Here is a 14,138-nt window from a genome sequence, read left to right as displayed (position 1 = left end):
ACATAAGATCCAGTCTGCCGCTCTTGCATCTTCAATAATTTAATCCCTGTACTTGGAGCTATAACACATACAGTACATCACTCTATGTACAACATAGTAGCCTTCATTCAGCATTCTTAGAAGGTGGCAGTACTCTCACTGGCGCAGTGGGTGTCAGCATATACCCCTCCTCATCTACTGGAAGAGAGGAAAGACCATCAAAGCTGTGCCACTTATTAAGAAGGTACAATAATAATGCTGACCTTGTAATAAAACAAGGCCGACACCATATAAAATTACTGTTGTAAAACATATTGTCGGGACAGCTCTGCATTGGCAGCAATGCATATATGAAATATTGTACATTGTCGAGTGGTATTCGCTCATTAGTCTGAGTTCAGATTGTGTTGTGGAACATTCGTTTAACGTTTTGTGCATTATGCAGTTCATATTTTTAAATATAAACTTCACATTATCGTTCCATGTTCTTTAATATGTCTAAGCGACCGATATTAAGTTCAGTTTTACAATTTTTTAGCAAAATGTCATGTATCAGTAGCGATTGTTGTAATATTAGTGAAAATTTCACATTGCCAAATATTTCTTTGCTGCTACAACGTGATGATGCTGTCGCAAATGTTCTTCTCGAAACTAGTAACCCTTCTGTGAAAACTCAGCTTGTGTTGAATGTACATCACCATCGCTCAATAATGTTGATATACCTGTTGAATCATTTAGAAGTGATAAGTGTATTGTTCTGGTTTTTGGAAGCTTCAACATTTCAAGTTCCAGTGAACCACACGCTTATGATATTGGTGTTTACATAGGAAGAGACTTGTCTAATGAAAAAAACTGGATGTCTTGAAAAATATCTAGGAACCAAATCCAGGTTTATTTTTCTAACAAAAGGAAAGAGAAATCTGCCATTTCGGTTTAAATGGCTTTACTGTTGGAAGTGGCTTGCATATTCCAAATTTAAGGAATGGAGTTTTGTAAATTTTGTATACTTTTTGCTCCAAGAAGCGGTGTTGAATCTGGCAAGTAACCCTTAGGTCAACTTTGTAGTGAGAAATTTGACAACTGGAAGGATGCCATCAAGCGATTTTCAGAACATGAGAAGTGTCTTTATCGCAAAGAAAGTTTGGAGGTAGCCGGTACTTAACCGAAATTTCATGCGGGAAGAAAAAGTCTATAGATGTGCTAATATATACTTCAACAACTCAAAAGAAACTGGAGAACAGGAAAAAACTTATTCCTATTACTGAGAGTATTTTTTGTTTTGCGGGAAATAATGTATCGCTGTGCGAGGCCAGAGGGATTTAGGATGAATAGAAGTCGAGGTCGACCAAGAACTAGAAGAAAATGATAGCAATTTCAGGGGTCTTCTTCACTTTTCAAGTAAGACTGATACTGTATTAAAAAATGTGTTATGTGTTGGAAATGCACAGTACACCAGACCTAGAATACAGAATGAAATAATTGAAGAGTGCAACGACCTGATTGTTCAAAATTTCGTGAAAGAACTTAATACCTCCAGTTGCTTCTCTGTTCTCACCGATAAGACGTCAGACATATCAGGCTTAGAAGAATTATCTCTGTGTATTAGTTACATTGATAATGAAAATTTCACTGTGAAGGAAAACTTTTTACAATTCATATCATTGTATGATGTGACCAGAAAAGGAATCATAAAGGCAATATTGGACAAGTTGCGTTATTAAATGTAGACATAAATAAGATTTGTGGTCAGGGGTATGATGGAGCTATGTCCATGTCAGGAAAAGTAAACTGAGTCCAGGCACATGTAAAGGAAATAATGTCGTCTATATGTCCACTGCTTAGCACACAGCCTCAACTTAGCTGTATCCAGTGCTTATGAAGTAACTGCAATTAAAAACTGTATGGGTACAATATTGAGTCTGTACAAATATCTTAATACCCCTAAAAGGCAAACATGTTTTAAAATCGGTGATGTGAAATGGAAACTACAGCTTTATGCAGTGAAAAACTCAAGTTTTCGCAACACGTTGGTTGGAAAGGTATAATTCCGTGACCGCAGTGATGGAATTGTATAACCCTATTATTGCAACCCTTCAAAGCATATCAAAATGGAAATATTGAAAGACTTTCAGTACCTTTTACCTACAAACCCAGACTTTCTGTCTCAGGTTTCTGCTTTCACTTCGCTCACAGAATTCTACACCAGTGGCATAAGAAGTGGTTGCCAGGATGATCTGAGTGATGGATTAAAATTACGGTAAGGAAGAATTGCATGTCTTGAAAAGGGAGACCAACTGAAAACGGCCATAGATGGGTTAACTATGTGCAGTCCCAACATAATACCAAATATATTCACTTTGCTAGAAATATTAGCTGCACTTCCATTGTTCACATATATAAATGAACGATGTTTCTCAATGCGTAATTCTACTGGAAATACATATTTGTATGGATTAGCACTCAACTTATATAGAAACTACACTCCAATTGCAGAAGATGTGTTAAATGAACTAATTTAAAAGAAATGTTGTTTTGACATTATATTGTGAGTGCTGAAATTTCCAAATGTAACATTTGTAATGTACATACTGTAAGCCACATACATTATAAATGCTATATTTAACTACCAGTACTCTTTTTGAACAATGATTTTTCAAAACAATAATACACTATAGTAGAGTACTGATTTGAACTTTTAAGACAACCGCATTCAATAATTTATTCAAATTCCTTCATACAATGTGAATTCATCAGTGCCAGTTTCATTCGTCAACCTCAGTGAGTCCAAATTGTGTTTAATTAAATGTATTTCATTATATTTGATTGCTTCCATAGATTTTATATGTTATGTAAAGTGTCTTATCTATCGTATACAAATAACCATTGACTAAAATGTATAATTATTGTGTAGTCTAAGTGTAGTAATGACATGTGGCATTGGCACAAGCATTTTTATTATTCAGAATGAAATAGATGTTAAAAGTTGTTAAAAAAAATTGTAGCCTAAGACTGTGAAAAAAATAATTTATAGATTTTATTAGAGTATTTATGATTATGATATGTTTGAACATATCAAAATGAATATATCATAGCATGATATAATAATAATGATCATAGTAATAATAATAATAAAATAACACACAAAATTTAAAATACTGATGTCAATTGTAAACAGTTTTAATAATGACACTCCCGTAACAAAATTCTCTGTACACCACTGGTACTCACTTGCTAAATACAGCACTATACTCTGCCAGCGGCTAGCCACAAATATGTTTAAAAAGACAATTAATTATTCGACCACATGTTTTATACATGTAATAACTTTGTATTTTAATGTGTAATTTTGAAATTTAATTTTAATCAACTGATGATTAGGAATTCATCAAAAATGATACGTAAGGGAGAATAATAAAAATGAAAAATAAAGTAAGAACTCTTATTTGGTTCTGTACTGTGGTAAATTGCTGAATTTTGTTTTTGTTTTGAGTTAATTAGTACAGAGGAAAATATGGACAATTTAAAAATCAATTTTACTAAATTAATATATATATATATATATATATATATATATATATATGTGTGTGTGAATAATTAATTTAAATGTAATTTTTTAAGTTTATTTTCCTTGTGATTGGACAGAATTAAATATAATCAAAAAACATATTTTACTTAAAAATATGACCTTTATTAATTGCCTATATTAATATATTTATATATATATATATATATATATATATATATATCAAAGACAAAAGTATAAAGATCATTTACCACCAAGAGTACAGAATTCGATAGTGCTTCCTACCTTATGCTTATTATTTTTTTTCTAATAGTGCTTTTGTGGTTTTCCCTGATCATCAGTTAAAATTTTTCTTCCAAATAAGATAGGAAGCATTATCGTATTCTGTACTGTTCTTGGTGGTAACAGTTTTTTTTCATGTCTCTTTGAGATATTAGTACAGAGGGGAATATGGACAAATACAGTAACAAAAGAATTGTTTTTGCTGAGTTTATATATACACACACACATACATTCACTATTTGTTTTATTCATTATTTCTAATAATGGATTTTTACTTTTATTTTTTTGCTCTTTTCGGTTTTTTTTTTGTTTATGTTTGTATGTTGGTTAGTTCCTTAACAAACCTTTGTTATTGTGATTTATTGTATTCTGTGCTTTGAAAACTTTTTTCTGTAATTTTTCTATAAAAATTTCCCATAGTTCCCATAGTTGTTTGCTTTTTGAAATCTTAATTAGTCCTTTGTTAGTTATGCATGCGAGTTTGTAAAGCTAAGCAAGACAAACCTAGGACATATGCTATCTCTTTATTTTAAATCATTGAATTAGTATGCAGCTTTTTTAATGTTTGTACTGTGAATATATATTGATGTTTATATTTGGTTGTAAAAAAATTCATTTGGAAAATTCTTGAATCTTTGCATCATGTGCACAGATAAATTACTCTATTTTAATTGTTGTGAACACTCTGTGCTCTGTTGTGTATCTTTACTTCAATTTTTTTTTTTTAGTGTTCTGTATATTGAAGGGTGTTCAATAATTAAACAGATAAATGACTAGAAAATTATTATTTATTTAAGTATTATGAAACTGATCCTGTTTTTTTTTTATACATATCCCCAGCTACATAAGCTACTTAAACTATTTTTCTGTGAACTTTCTTATTCCAATAATAAATAATTGTTCGCCTCAGTGCTTTAACCATTCTTGTAACACATTCTTGATTAAAATCATTCTTTGACTTTGTTCATTTATTTTATTAATGAACATATTCATTATTGTATTTTGTTCATTGTTGCTGTATTCGGTAAACTCACAAAACTCTTTGTGAGGACAAAAAAAGATGTAAGATTCGGATTGTAAGGTAAATGTGGCAACATCTCGTTAGCCAACTTTTGAATAGCTTCCCATGTCTTTTTAGTGGTTGGAGATGGGCTTTATTGTGCTGAAGAATTACATCTTTTGAGAGAACCAGGATGCTACTTCCGTATTGTAAATTTGACTTTTTGTAGCATGTTACACTAGTACTCACATGTTCTTCCAAATAATTACAATAATTTGGGCCTTGTATTCTCGCTTAAAATGATGAAGCCAGATTTCATCACAAATTATTATTAGATTTAAAAAAAACATTGCTTTCCAGTGAAAACTGTTGTTTAAATTCACTACAAATGTAAATTCAAGTGTTCAAGGCATTTTCAGTCAACTGTCTTGAAACTCAGTTCAAACACATTTTGTTCTAATTTAGCTGATTGTGATTAATGGAGTGGACAGGTCTGATACTTACATTAAATTTAACAGATTTTCCAAATTTTTATCTGAATAAGATCAAATTTTACTTGTGAATAAGATCATTAATACAATTTTGCAAAGCACCATACAAAAATCTCCATGTTTTCTATGAGGAAAAATTGTGACACTTTTCTGCCCAATTTGAAGCCCAAATTATAACAGCTGACACGTGTAAGAGTATAGCTCATGAATTTTTACAAATGAAATCTTCCAACATTTAGAATGTTTTTATTTTAGTCATTATTTTCACTTACAAAAAGGAACATGTTAAGAATTGTGAGGTTTATTATTTTTTTTTATTGAAAATTACTAACATATTTATTTATTTAAGTGTAAAATAAATGTTTATATAAATGAATGCCACATAGCATAATGAAGCACCTTTCTATTTGACTATTTTGACTTTTCGGCACATTATGTCTTAATGGGATACTTTTTTCTGTTTGCTTAAGTTTCTTTCTTAATTCTGTATCTTTACTTGTGATATAAAATTGTATTTATTTTGTAAATTGTGCAGTAGGTTTATTGTGTAAATTCTGGATTAAGTTATTGTTTATAATGTACTTTATTGATTAGAAACTTTAGAAAGTTGAAGAACTTTCAACAGAGAGCTTTTGGAATCGTTGGCGAATTGAAATAGTAAAATAAAATCAGTGTATTGGTATATGATCTATATAATGATTTTTTTTTTTGGCAAGGGTGGGGATAAAATGAATAATTAATTTTCATTTGGACAAGTGTATGTGAAAAGGGAAAGTTCACTTGAAGTATATAGGGTTAGAATTATTTGAAGGTATAAAGAGAAGTGAAAATATTGGACAATAAAGTTTGTGATTTAACCTAGAAATGTTGTAGAATTTGTTATGTGAAGAAGATAATGATAATAATTATTTTTTGTTCAAGTGTATTCGTATTTTTGCATTTCCATCAGAAATAATTTTAAAGTCTATTACTAATTGTAAAATGAAATAGTGTCATTTTCATTTCCAGAATTTCCTTGTATCTGAAATTTAATTTTCCCACATTACATCACTCATTGGATATTACAATTTAACTATATTGGATGTGCTTTGCAGAAATTTAAAAAAATATACCTTAGAGTCTACCCGGTCAATATTATTTGGTGATTATAAAGATAAACCGATAAGACTTATTAACACTTGCTTGGATTTAAGGGTGGTCACCATGATTGAATCTACTTTTTCTCATGGTTAACCACCTTACATGTTAGCAAATAAGCTCACATAATAGTAAAACCATTAACCAGAAGACAAACTATCAGTATATATTGTCAAAAAGGTCTGTGGACTTAGAAATCAAAATTCTCCTCCGCTATTTTTAATTTTGTTTAAAGTATAAATTTATTATTTATAATTAAAAATGTTCTTGGTGACGTGAGTAATACAGCAGTTTTTTATTTAATATTAATTGAAGATTACTGATTGGTGTAATTTTTGAGATTGCTTAAAAGATCCTTACTTTGCTTCGAATTTTTAAGTGTTTATTATGTGTTTTTCTTATTGTGTTACATGTAATTATGTGTATTTTCTGTCAAAAAACATGTGTTTTTGGATATGCACATGTTCATACATATGTGTATGCATGAGTGAGTGCACACACATATAATACACACACTTGTCTTGCATGAATAGTAGATATGGATAACTGTAAAAATGTATTTATTAAACATTTATTTTAAATATATTTATTTATTATTTGCTTTTGTTACTTAAAAACAATTAAATCTCAAGTCATCAGTTAAAATAATATCTAATATAACTCTAACTGTTTCTGTTAAATTATAACATAATTTTTTTAAATTTTCTTTAGTTTCTTATGTTTATATTTTTGATTTTAACTTAAATTACTTATATCATTTGCTCCTATTTCCTCCAAAAGTTTTAAGATCCTGATAGCTCCCATTTCCTTTTAAATTATCTTCAATTTTTACTATTTTCTGATTTCCTTCCTTTATTCTGCATCTTCTACTAATCCTTCTAGCACTGCTTTAATCAGTACTCCTCCTCTGATGTAAGGTCCCAAGCTATAGCTTTCCCATTTTGAAATGTTCTTATTAAGAACATTATTGCTAGTTTCATTAACTCTCCTTATTATTCTTCATTCTTCACTTTTCTACTCATTTAATCTTCTTCTAACACCATGCCCACATTTTAAATGCCTGTACCTTTTCTTTTTTTCTAGTGCATATCTTTCACATCTGTACTGAAGAACACTCAAAATAAAAAAAATCCAAAAAAACCTCTTCTTTCATTCTTACTATGCAATAACTATTTCTATTAAACACATACTTAGTCATTGTTATCTTGTTTTCAACTTTGCAATCTTCTGTTAACCATGCTGCCTCGTAACTATTGCTTAATTTATTAAATCTTTACTTCTACTGTGCAGTTATTGGTAGCTTATTGTGTCTCCTATTGTCATTACTTTAGCTTTCCTAACATTCATTTTTGTTCAATAATTTTCCGTAGCATCTTCTAATTTTATAATCATCTGTTCGAATGTTCTGTGCTTCATGTAGAAGTTAAAACACAGATAGTTTTATTTCCTAACAAAAAAAAAAAAAATAACCATCTATCATCTTGCCAACCTTATACAATTTTTTCCTCTCTTATGAATGTATTTGTTTATAAGTTTTTGTGTTTATTTTTATGGCCATTTTCTGATTCGGTTAGTTCTTTTATCTTTTGTCTTTTAATCTGTACTTTGAGTTCTTAATTGACAGTCACATGCTGTTTTTATATCTTAAATATATCCTTTACCAATCTCCAAATACTTTTCAACAATAATTCTTAGTAGCCGGATTGCATCCCTTGCTTTCTTTCCTTCCTGAATTCAGATTGTTGTGTAACAATTTACATAATTTTTCCTTCAGTCTTTTGATCAGAATTTACAGAAAAATCTTTGCTGAATGAAAAATAAAATTAATTGCCACATAAATTTTGAAACTTTAATACTGTTTTTTGAAAATTGGAATCTGTTAATTAAGAAAGTCTTGCGGCCACACCCCACTGTTGTAGATTACATTGTATAATTTCACCATCTCTTGTAATCCCTCCATTAAGACACTTAATTTATTTTATTGACAATGCTATCTATTCCTACAGCTTTCTATTGTCCATCTATATATTTGTTTATTTAACTTAAGATTTTACAATTGCAGTCCCTACTATATACTCTTCCACCTCAACCTGATCTATGGGAACGTCATTTGACTTTCTGTTAGATTACTGTATACCTGTTACCTTTTAAGTACCTGTTACCTTTTAAGTATATATTTCTCTTTGTATAAAACTTTGCCATTTCTGCTGACAACTTTAGTGGCTAAGTTTTAATTTAACTGTTTTTATTGCTTCATCATTAATTTTTGTATTTTTAAAATTTCATTTAGATCTACAGTATTTTATTTTTTTATAGTTAAATGAAATTTATTATTTTTTATTTTAATTTATATCTACTTACTGAACTAAGCCCCATTTTGTAATTACAAAATCCTTGATCATGTTAAATTTTAATTCTTATACAGAACTGGCTGGTAAGCAACCTTGTATTGCAGTGGCTAACTTGAAAATATGGTCATCTGATTATAAAAACTTATAATATGACAAGATTAAGTTAAATTTTTTAATATATATTTTATCTGGTTCTCTACGTAATCACTGGCAACACAGCAGCATTTTTGTTAATGATATTATTTATTATATAATATTCTAGTTTTTATTTTCGTTTTATCTTCTTGATCTACCTACATAGTTTTCCCATCAAATTCTCTCATAAATTTAATTTTTCTTCTGTTTGTTTTTAGAAAGCTTAATTTCAGATTTTATTGAATATTAGATCTGAAATTAAGTTTCCTAAAATAAAATCTGAAATTAAGCTTTCTAAAGACAAATAGAAGAAGAAAGAAATTTGTAAGAGAATTTTTTAACGTAACAAACATATATATATATATACTTACATAACAGTATGATGATACTAATTTAATTTAGCGCAATCCGTCTGAAAAAAATACTTGCCAAGAAAAAAAAATGAAATAAGGAAATTAGAAAATTGTGATAGTGATATATTTATCTTAAAAATAAACAATTTTTAAAAAGTACAATATCATTATATTAAAATTTCATCAAGTAAAAGAGGAAAAAATAGTTCACCTCTCAATATATTTCTTTAATACATAATAAGTTGCTTTCTGTTGAACTACTGTCTTGGTTTCCCAAATTTATCAGTATATTATCTACAGTAATATTTTCATACTACTGTCGTCTGCTCGCTTCTTTTTTTTGAAAATTCATTGAGTTTAAAACACGATGTAGTGATGTACCTCTAGAAAGATTCAGCAGTTCAGAATCAGTTTTCAAAGAATTTAATATTTTATTCAATTTAGGAAGCTCGTTATTGAAATAAAATGTATTAACTTTTTTCCTGATAGGATTTTAATAAAATTGTCTAACTTTTCAATCATTTTTGGACACTTTCGAATCTTTTTACGGGTAACATGTTTACCATCAATTTGAGTTTCTTTATTGTATTAAAAAATGTTCTTTCGCTAACGCCTGTTGTACTACTTGCTTTCCAAGCAATGTCTCTGACTGCAATTTCAGGATTTTCTTGTTTTAAGGTTTTGTATACAATGCTGATTTTTTTTTCAGAGCTACTTTACTGGTTTATGTTTCACGACAGAATCATTCATTACTAAACCTGATTGGTACAAAAACACAGGATTAATTAGTTAATTAAAACTGATGAAAATAAACTGAATAAAATTGTTACAAAATGAGTTATAAAACTGTATTGTGTACCGTATTGAGCAACAAGATAACTTATACTGAAATACCATCTTTCCCTGAACTGAATAATGGTACAAAGCATTACAAATGATGCTGTCATTATTAAGCATCACTAAGAAAGGCGCAATAAAATTTTTAATTGATTTAATTGCTTATCATTGGCATGCCACAGTGCCAGGCAAGTGATAGTTTACAGTACATACCCTTAAAGCAACAATTGCATTTGCACATGAGAGTGACAGAATCCCTCAGGGTTTAACTACTGAGATATTGCTTGTACATTTTGAATTCGTATATAATATATATATCTGCTGCATGGTTTTGGGAGACAAGGATTAAGTTCTTGTAAACACAAAATTTCAAATGCTTCTATTCTTTTCCTTTTGCTATCTTACTACCCATGATTCACTGCCATGCAGTGTTTCATTCCACACAAAAATATTTTCAAAATCGTCTCTAATTCTTAGGTTTATATTTAATTCTTTTTAAAAACTCTCATTGCTGGTCTCATTCTGCTTTCGAAGTGTGCATTACTCTGTCCATCTTCATAGTTTTATACCCTAAATAGCAAAATTCTAGAATTTTTGGTGTATTATGTTTTCTTGTATTATTATTTAATTCCTCATTTATTTCAGTATATTTGTTTTATTCTCATTTTTCCCAAACTGAATTTCTTTCCTTATGAAATTGAATTTTTGGTTTCTGCCAGAAACAATGCTGTCAATAAATCAAAACATTTTTATTTTTCTCCTGGTATATTTACACTATTCTCATATTAGATTTTCAACTCTTTTGGTGAATTTCAATTCTTACTAGTCGTTCAGTTTTTCAGTTTCACTGGAATTATATTTTGTAAATCCAAAAGCTTTATTGCTTTCTAAATATTAAAAAGTGGTGACTATGATTGTCTTGTTATTTAAAAATTTTATGATTCTTGTTTTAAATTTTAATGATTTTAAGGAACAGCAAGTAAGATGAACAAACCAGTTGTCCTTAAGTCCAGTTTAGCAGTCATATTTCCAATTGTAGTATATGTGTAATCTATTAGCTATATTATTATGTAAATTAAGTTTTTTGAAAATGATCATTATAATTTTTTATTTTGTATTGAAAAATTAGTTTTTATTTTATAAAAGTAATAATTAAGAATTCCACTGTTGTTTGTTTCAGCCTTGTTTTGAGCCTGATTTTCGGAAACCTCGTAGTGTTGAAAAATATAAAAAAGAAGAAAACAGAAATCTTTTGTCAGGAATTGATCTTCCTGGTGATGATTTATACTGATGAAAATTGAAATTCTGCAGCATTTGAGCTTGCAATTGTTATTGTTGGAATTTAATTTGTTATTAATTTTTGAGAGAGTGAATTTTGCTGGATTGTATGTTGCTTGTCTTATCTTTAATTATTTTATTTTAATAGATCTGATTCTTACAGAAATCAGGCTGTTATACCAAAGCAAGTGTCTCAAATACAGCATTTTATTTTCTGTGTACATTCCAGATTGTATGCTGTATTCTTTTAAAATTATATATGTATATGTATAATTTATACTGCCTTTACAAAGAAAAGAAGTAATTTGATATTTGCCAACTGCCATACTAATGAGAGTCATGATACCTAATGCGCTTTTAATGTGTTTATTTTATGTGAATGTGTGTGCATATTCTTACTGCGTGCAACTGGTGTATGGGTGTGTATTTATAAATGTGTTTGAATGTTTGTAGTATGTTTTTAGTTTTATTCCAATAGGCTTATTTTTTAAAATCAAGTAATTAATCGGATCAATTTGAATGCACTAACCTTGAAGAAAATCTGTTAGGTATTTATTTTTCTAGAATTCTTGCGTTATTTTAGTGCAACATTTATAAGAAAGTAGATTAATATTTATTATGTAGGTTAATATAATTTTTTTTTTTTTTTAGATAAAATTATATTTTTAAATATTTTAGCCCTAAATTCAACAAAGATAAGACAATGCAAATATAGATAGAGGTGTATGTAAGCCTGTTCCTATTTTCTGTGAAAGTTTACCATAAAATACTATTAAGAATGGAATGAAGTGTTAATGTGTTTATATAAAAGTGGTTTGGTGCTAAAAATAAGTTGGTCGAAACAAAAGATACATTGTAATGAGGCCTTAGTATTTGTTTAATGTAGTAGTACTTAAAGACTGTACTAGGTTTAATTTTTATCCATGGCAGCAATAATAGGCAATTTGTCTTATAAAATCGAAGTAACTACTTATTGAGTATTATTCTGTGTACTTAGACGATTAAAACTTAAAATCATTTAAAACAAAAAATGATTGACTTTTGTGATTGTTATAATTTAAGATAGTGTTTATTTATTTTAAAGAAATATATGCCGATTTAGTATGTAGACAATAAAAAAAAAATTATGAAAAAACAATTTTATTTATCTGCTAATTTAATTTAATTGATAATTAAACATTTGTGTAACTTTGTAAAAATCAAGGTAAAGTATTATAAAGGAATCTTTACAACAGCAATTTTGATAGTTCTCAAAAAAGTTGTTTAAAGTTACTGATTTTTTATTTAAAAATAAGAAATAAAAAATAACAGTATAACTACTATTTGTGATGCAAAATAACAATAAATGTCTTTATTCATATTTTATTTCTATTTGGTGATCTTAATAATGTTAGGATATTTAACTCTTGGGCATTTGCGCTTAGAATCTGAGTGCTTAAACTAAGTTTATATTTTAGTACTATAAGTTTAACTTTAGTTAATCTCTTTTAAAGGAAGTAAAGTTATGTTAGTTTCCTGAATTTAAATATGATTATGGTTATCTACCAAATTTATAAGGTTATGGTATTTCTATTTTTGCCTCCTAAGCTGCAGACTTTAAATACTATTAAATCAGACAACAAAAATGTTAATTTGAAAGTGTCAGGTAGCAATATATTGTTCGATCCTTGGTCGATGACAGAATTCATTTATTTATTTTTTTTAAATAATGATTTTTATTAGTTTAATAATAAAATAAATTTCAAAAAGCCAAATTTGATGTTTTTCTGAAAGTATAAAGATTTCCATCCATGTTTACTTATTTCTGTACACACTGAATAATTTTTTTGTTATTAACTAGTCCGTAACATCTATTATTTGTTATACAACCACACTTATTGAGTCTGCAAGCTTAGAAACCTCCAACAAGATGTTAATGTTAGCTAAGAAGGGTTACATGCTAAATTGTAACTTGAAGATTATTATGAAATGTACTTGATTAATAAACAATTAAGTTATATTTTGTTTTTTCTTTGGTATGAGCTTTGAATCACCTTTATTAATACAGTAAAATTATTATTTATGGGAATTTGGTCTGTCTAATTTTTTTTATGTTTTTTTTTATGCCGCATCACTGAATAGTTTTACTACCAAGCAAATATTTTCTTTTTAGAAGGAATGTTTTGGTTAAATTAAACAAAAGGTATACTTCATTAAATAGAGAGTGCAGAGGAGTAATGCTATAATGGTCAAAATCAAAATGTTGAGAAAATTATTATTGCGAGACATGAAATTAGCTATTATTTTATTATTATTATTATTATTATTATTATTGGATAATTATAATAAAAATATTAATTAATAGTTGAATTAAATATTAATATCCAGTTGAAGTTTATTATTTGTTATACACAAGAGTTAAATGAAAATAATTTATTAACCAATAACATGAAAAATGATCCATAAAAGTGAGTGTCCATAATATGTAACAAATGAGGTATTAAAGTTACATTAAGAGCATGTACTTGATATTGAAAATAATCACCTCTCTGTTCTTAAATAATTGTTATACTAATGAAAATTCTTAAGTATAAAAAAGGAATGAAGGCACGCAATAGGTTTACATAATATTTAGCTATCCAGATATATAGACTGTTCATCATCAGGGGCTATTTTCTTAAATTCTGAAATAAGCTTATGTCTTTCAGTAGAAATGGTATTTCAAAACACTTTAGCAGTATCGAGCTCTAGTTAACCTCAATTTTGTTTTACATATCTTGTAATTTTCCTAAT

The 14,138-nt window shown here is 28.2% G+C and overlaps 1 protein-coding gene across 6 annotated transcripts in view; it reads left to right on the top strand.

The window, feature by feature from the left end:
- Positions 1-14,138, top strand: part of LOC142326450 (glycine dehydrogenase (decarboxylating), mitochondrial-like) — a 158,763-nt gene that overhangs the window by 27,623 nt on the left and 117,002 nt on the right. Inside the window, exons 5-6 of one of the 6 annotated variants that reach the window (XM_075368976.1) lie at positions 11,269-11,362; positions 12,018-13,365. The exons of 4 other annotated variants lie outside the window; for them this stretch is intronic. In XM_075368976.1, the coding sequence (XP_075225091.1) occupies positions 11,269-11,362; positions 12,018-12,085 (162 nt within the window). In that variant the 3' untranslated portion in view covers positions 12,086-13,365. One more of the 6 variants, XM_075368978.1, reaches the window with a different exon arrangement.

This window comes from Lycorma delicatula, chromosome 6, assembly GCF_047948215.1.
Source record: "Lycorma delicatula isolate Av1 chromosome 6, ASM4794821v1, whole genome shotgun sequence".
NCBI lineage: Eukaryota > Metazoa > Arthropoda > Insecta > Hemiptera > Fulgoridae > Lycorma > Lycorma delicatula.
This window is presented reverse-complemented; position numbering and strand designations above follow the sequence as displayed.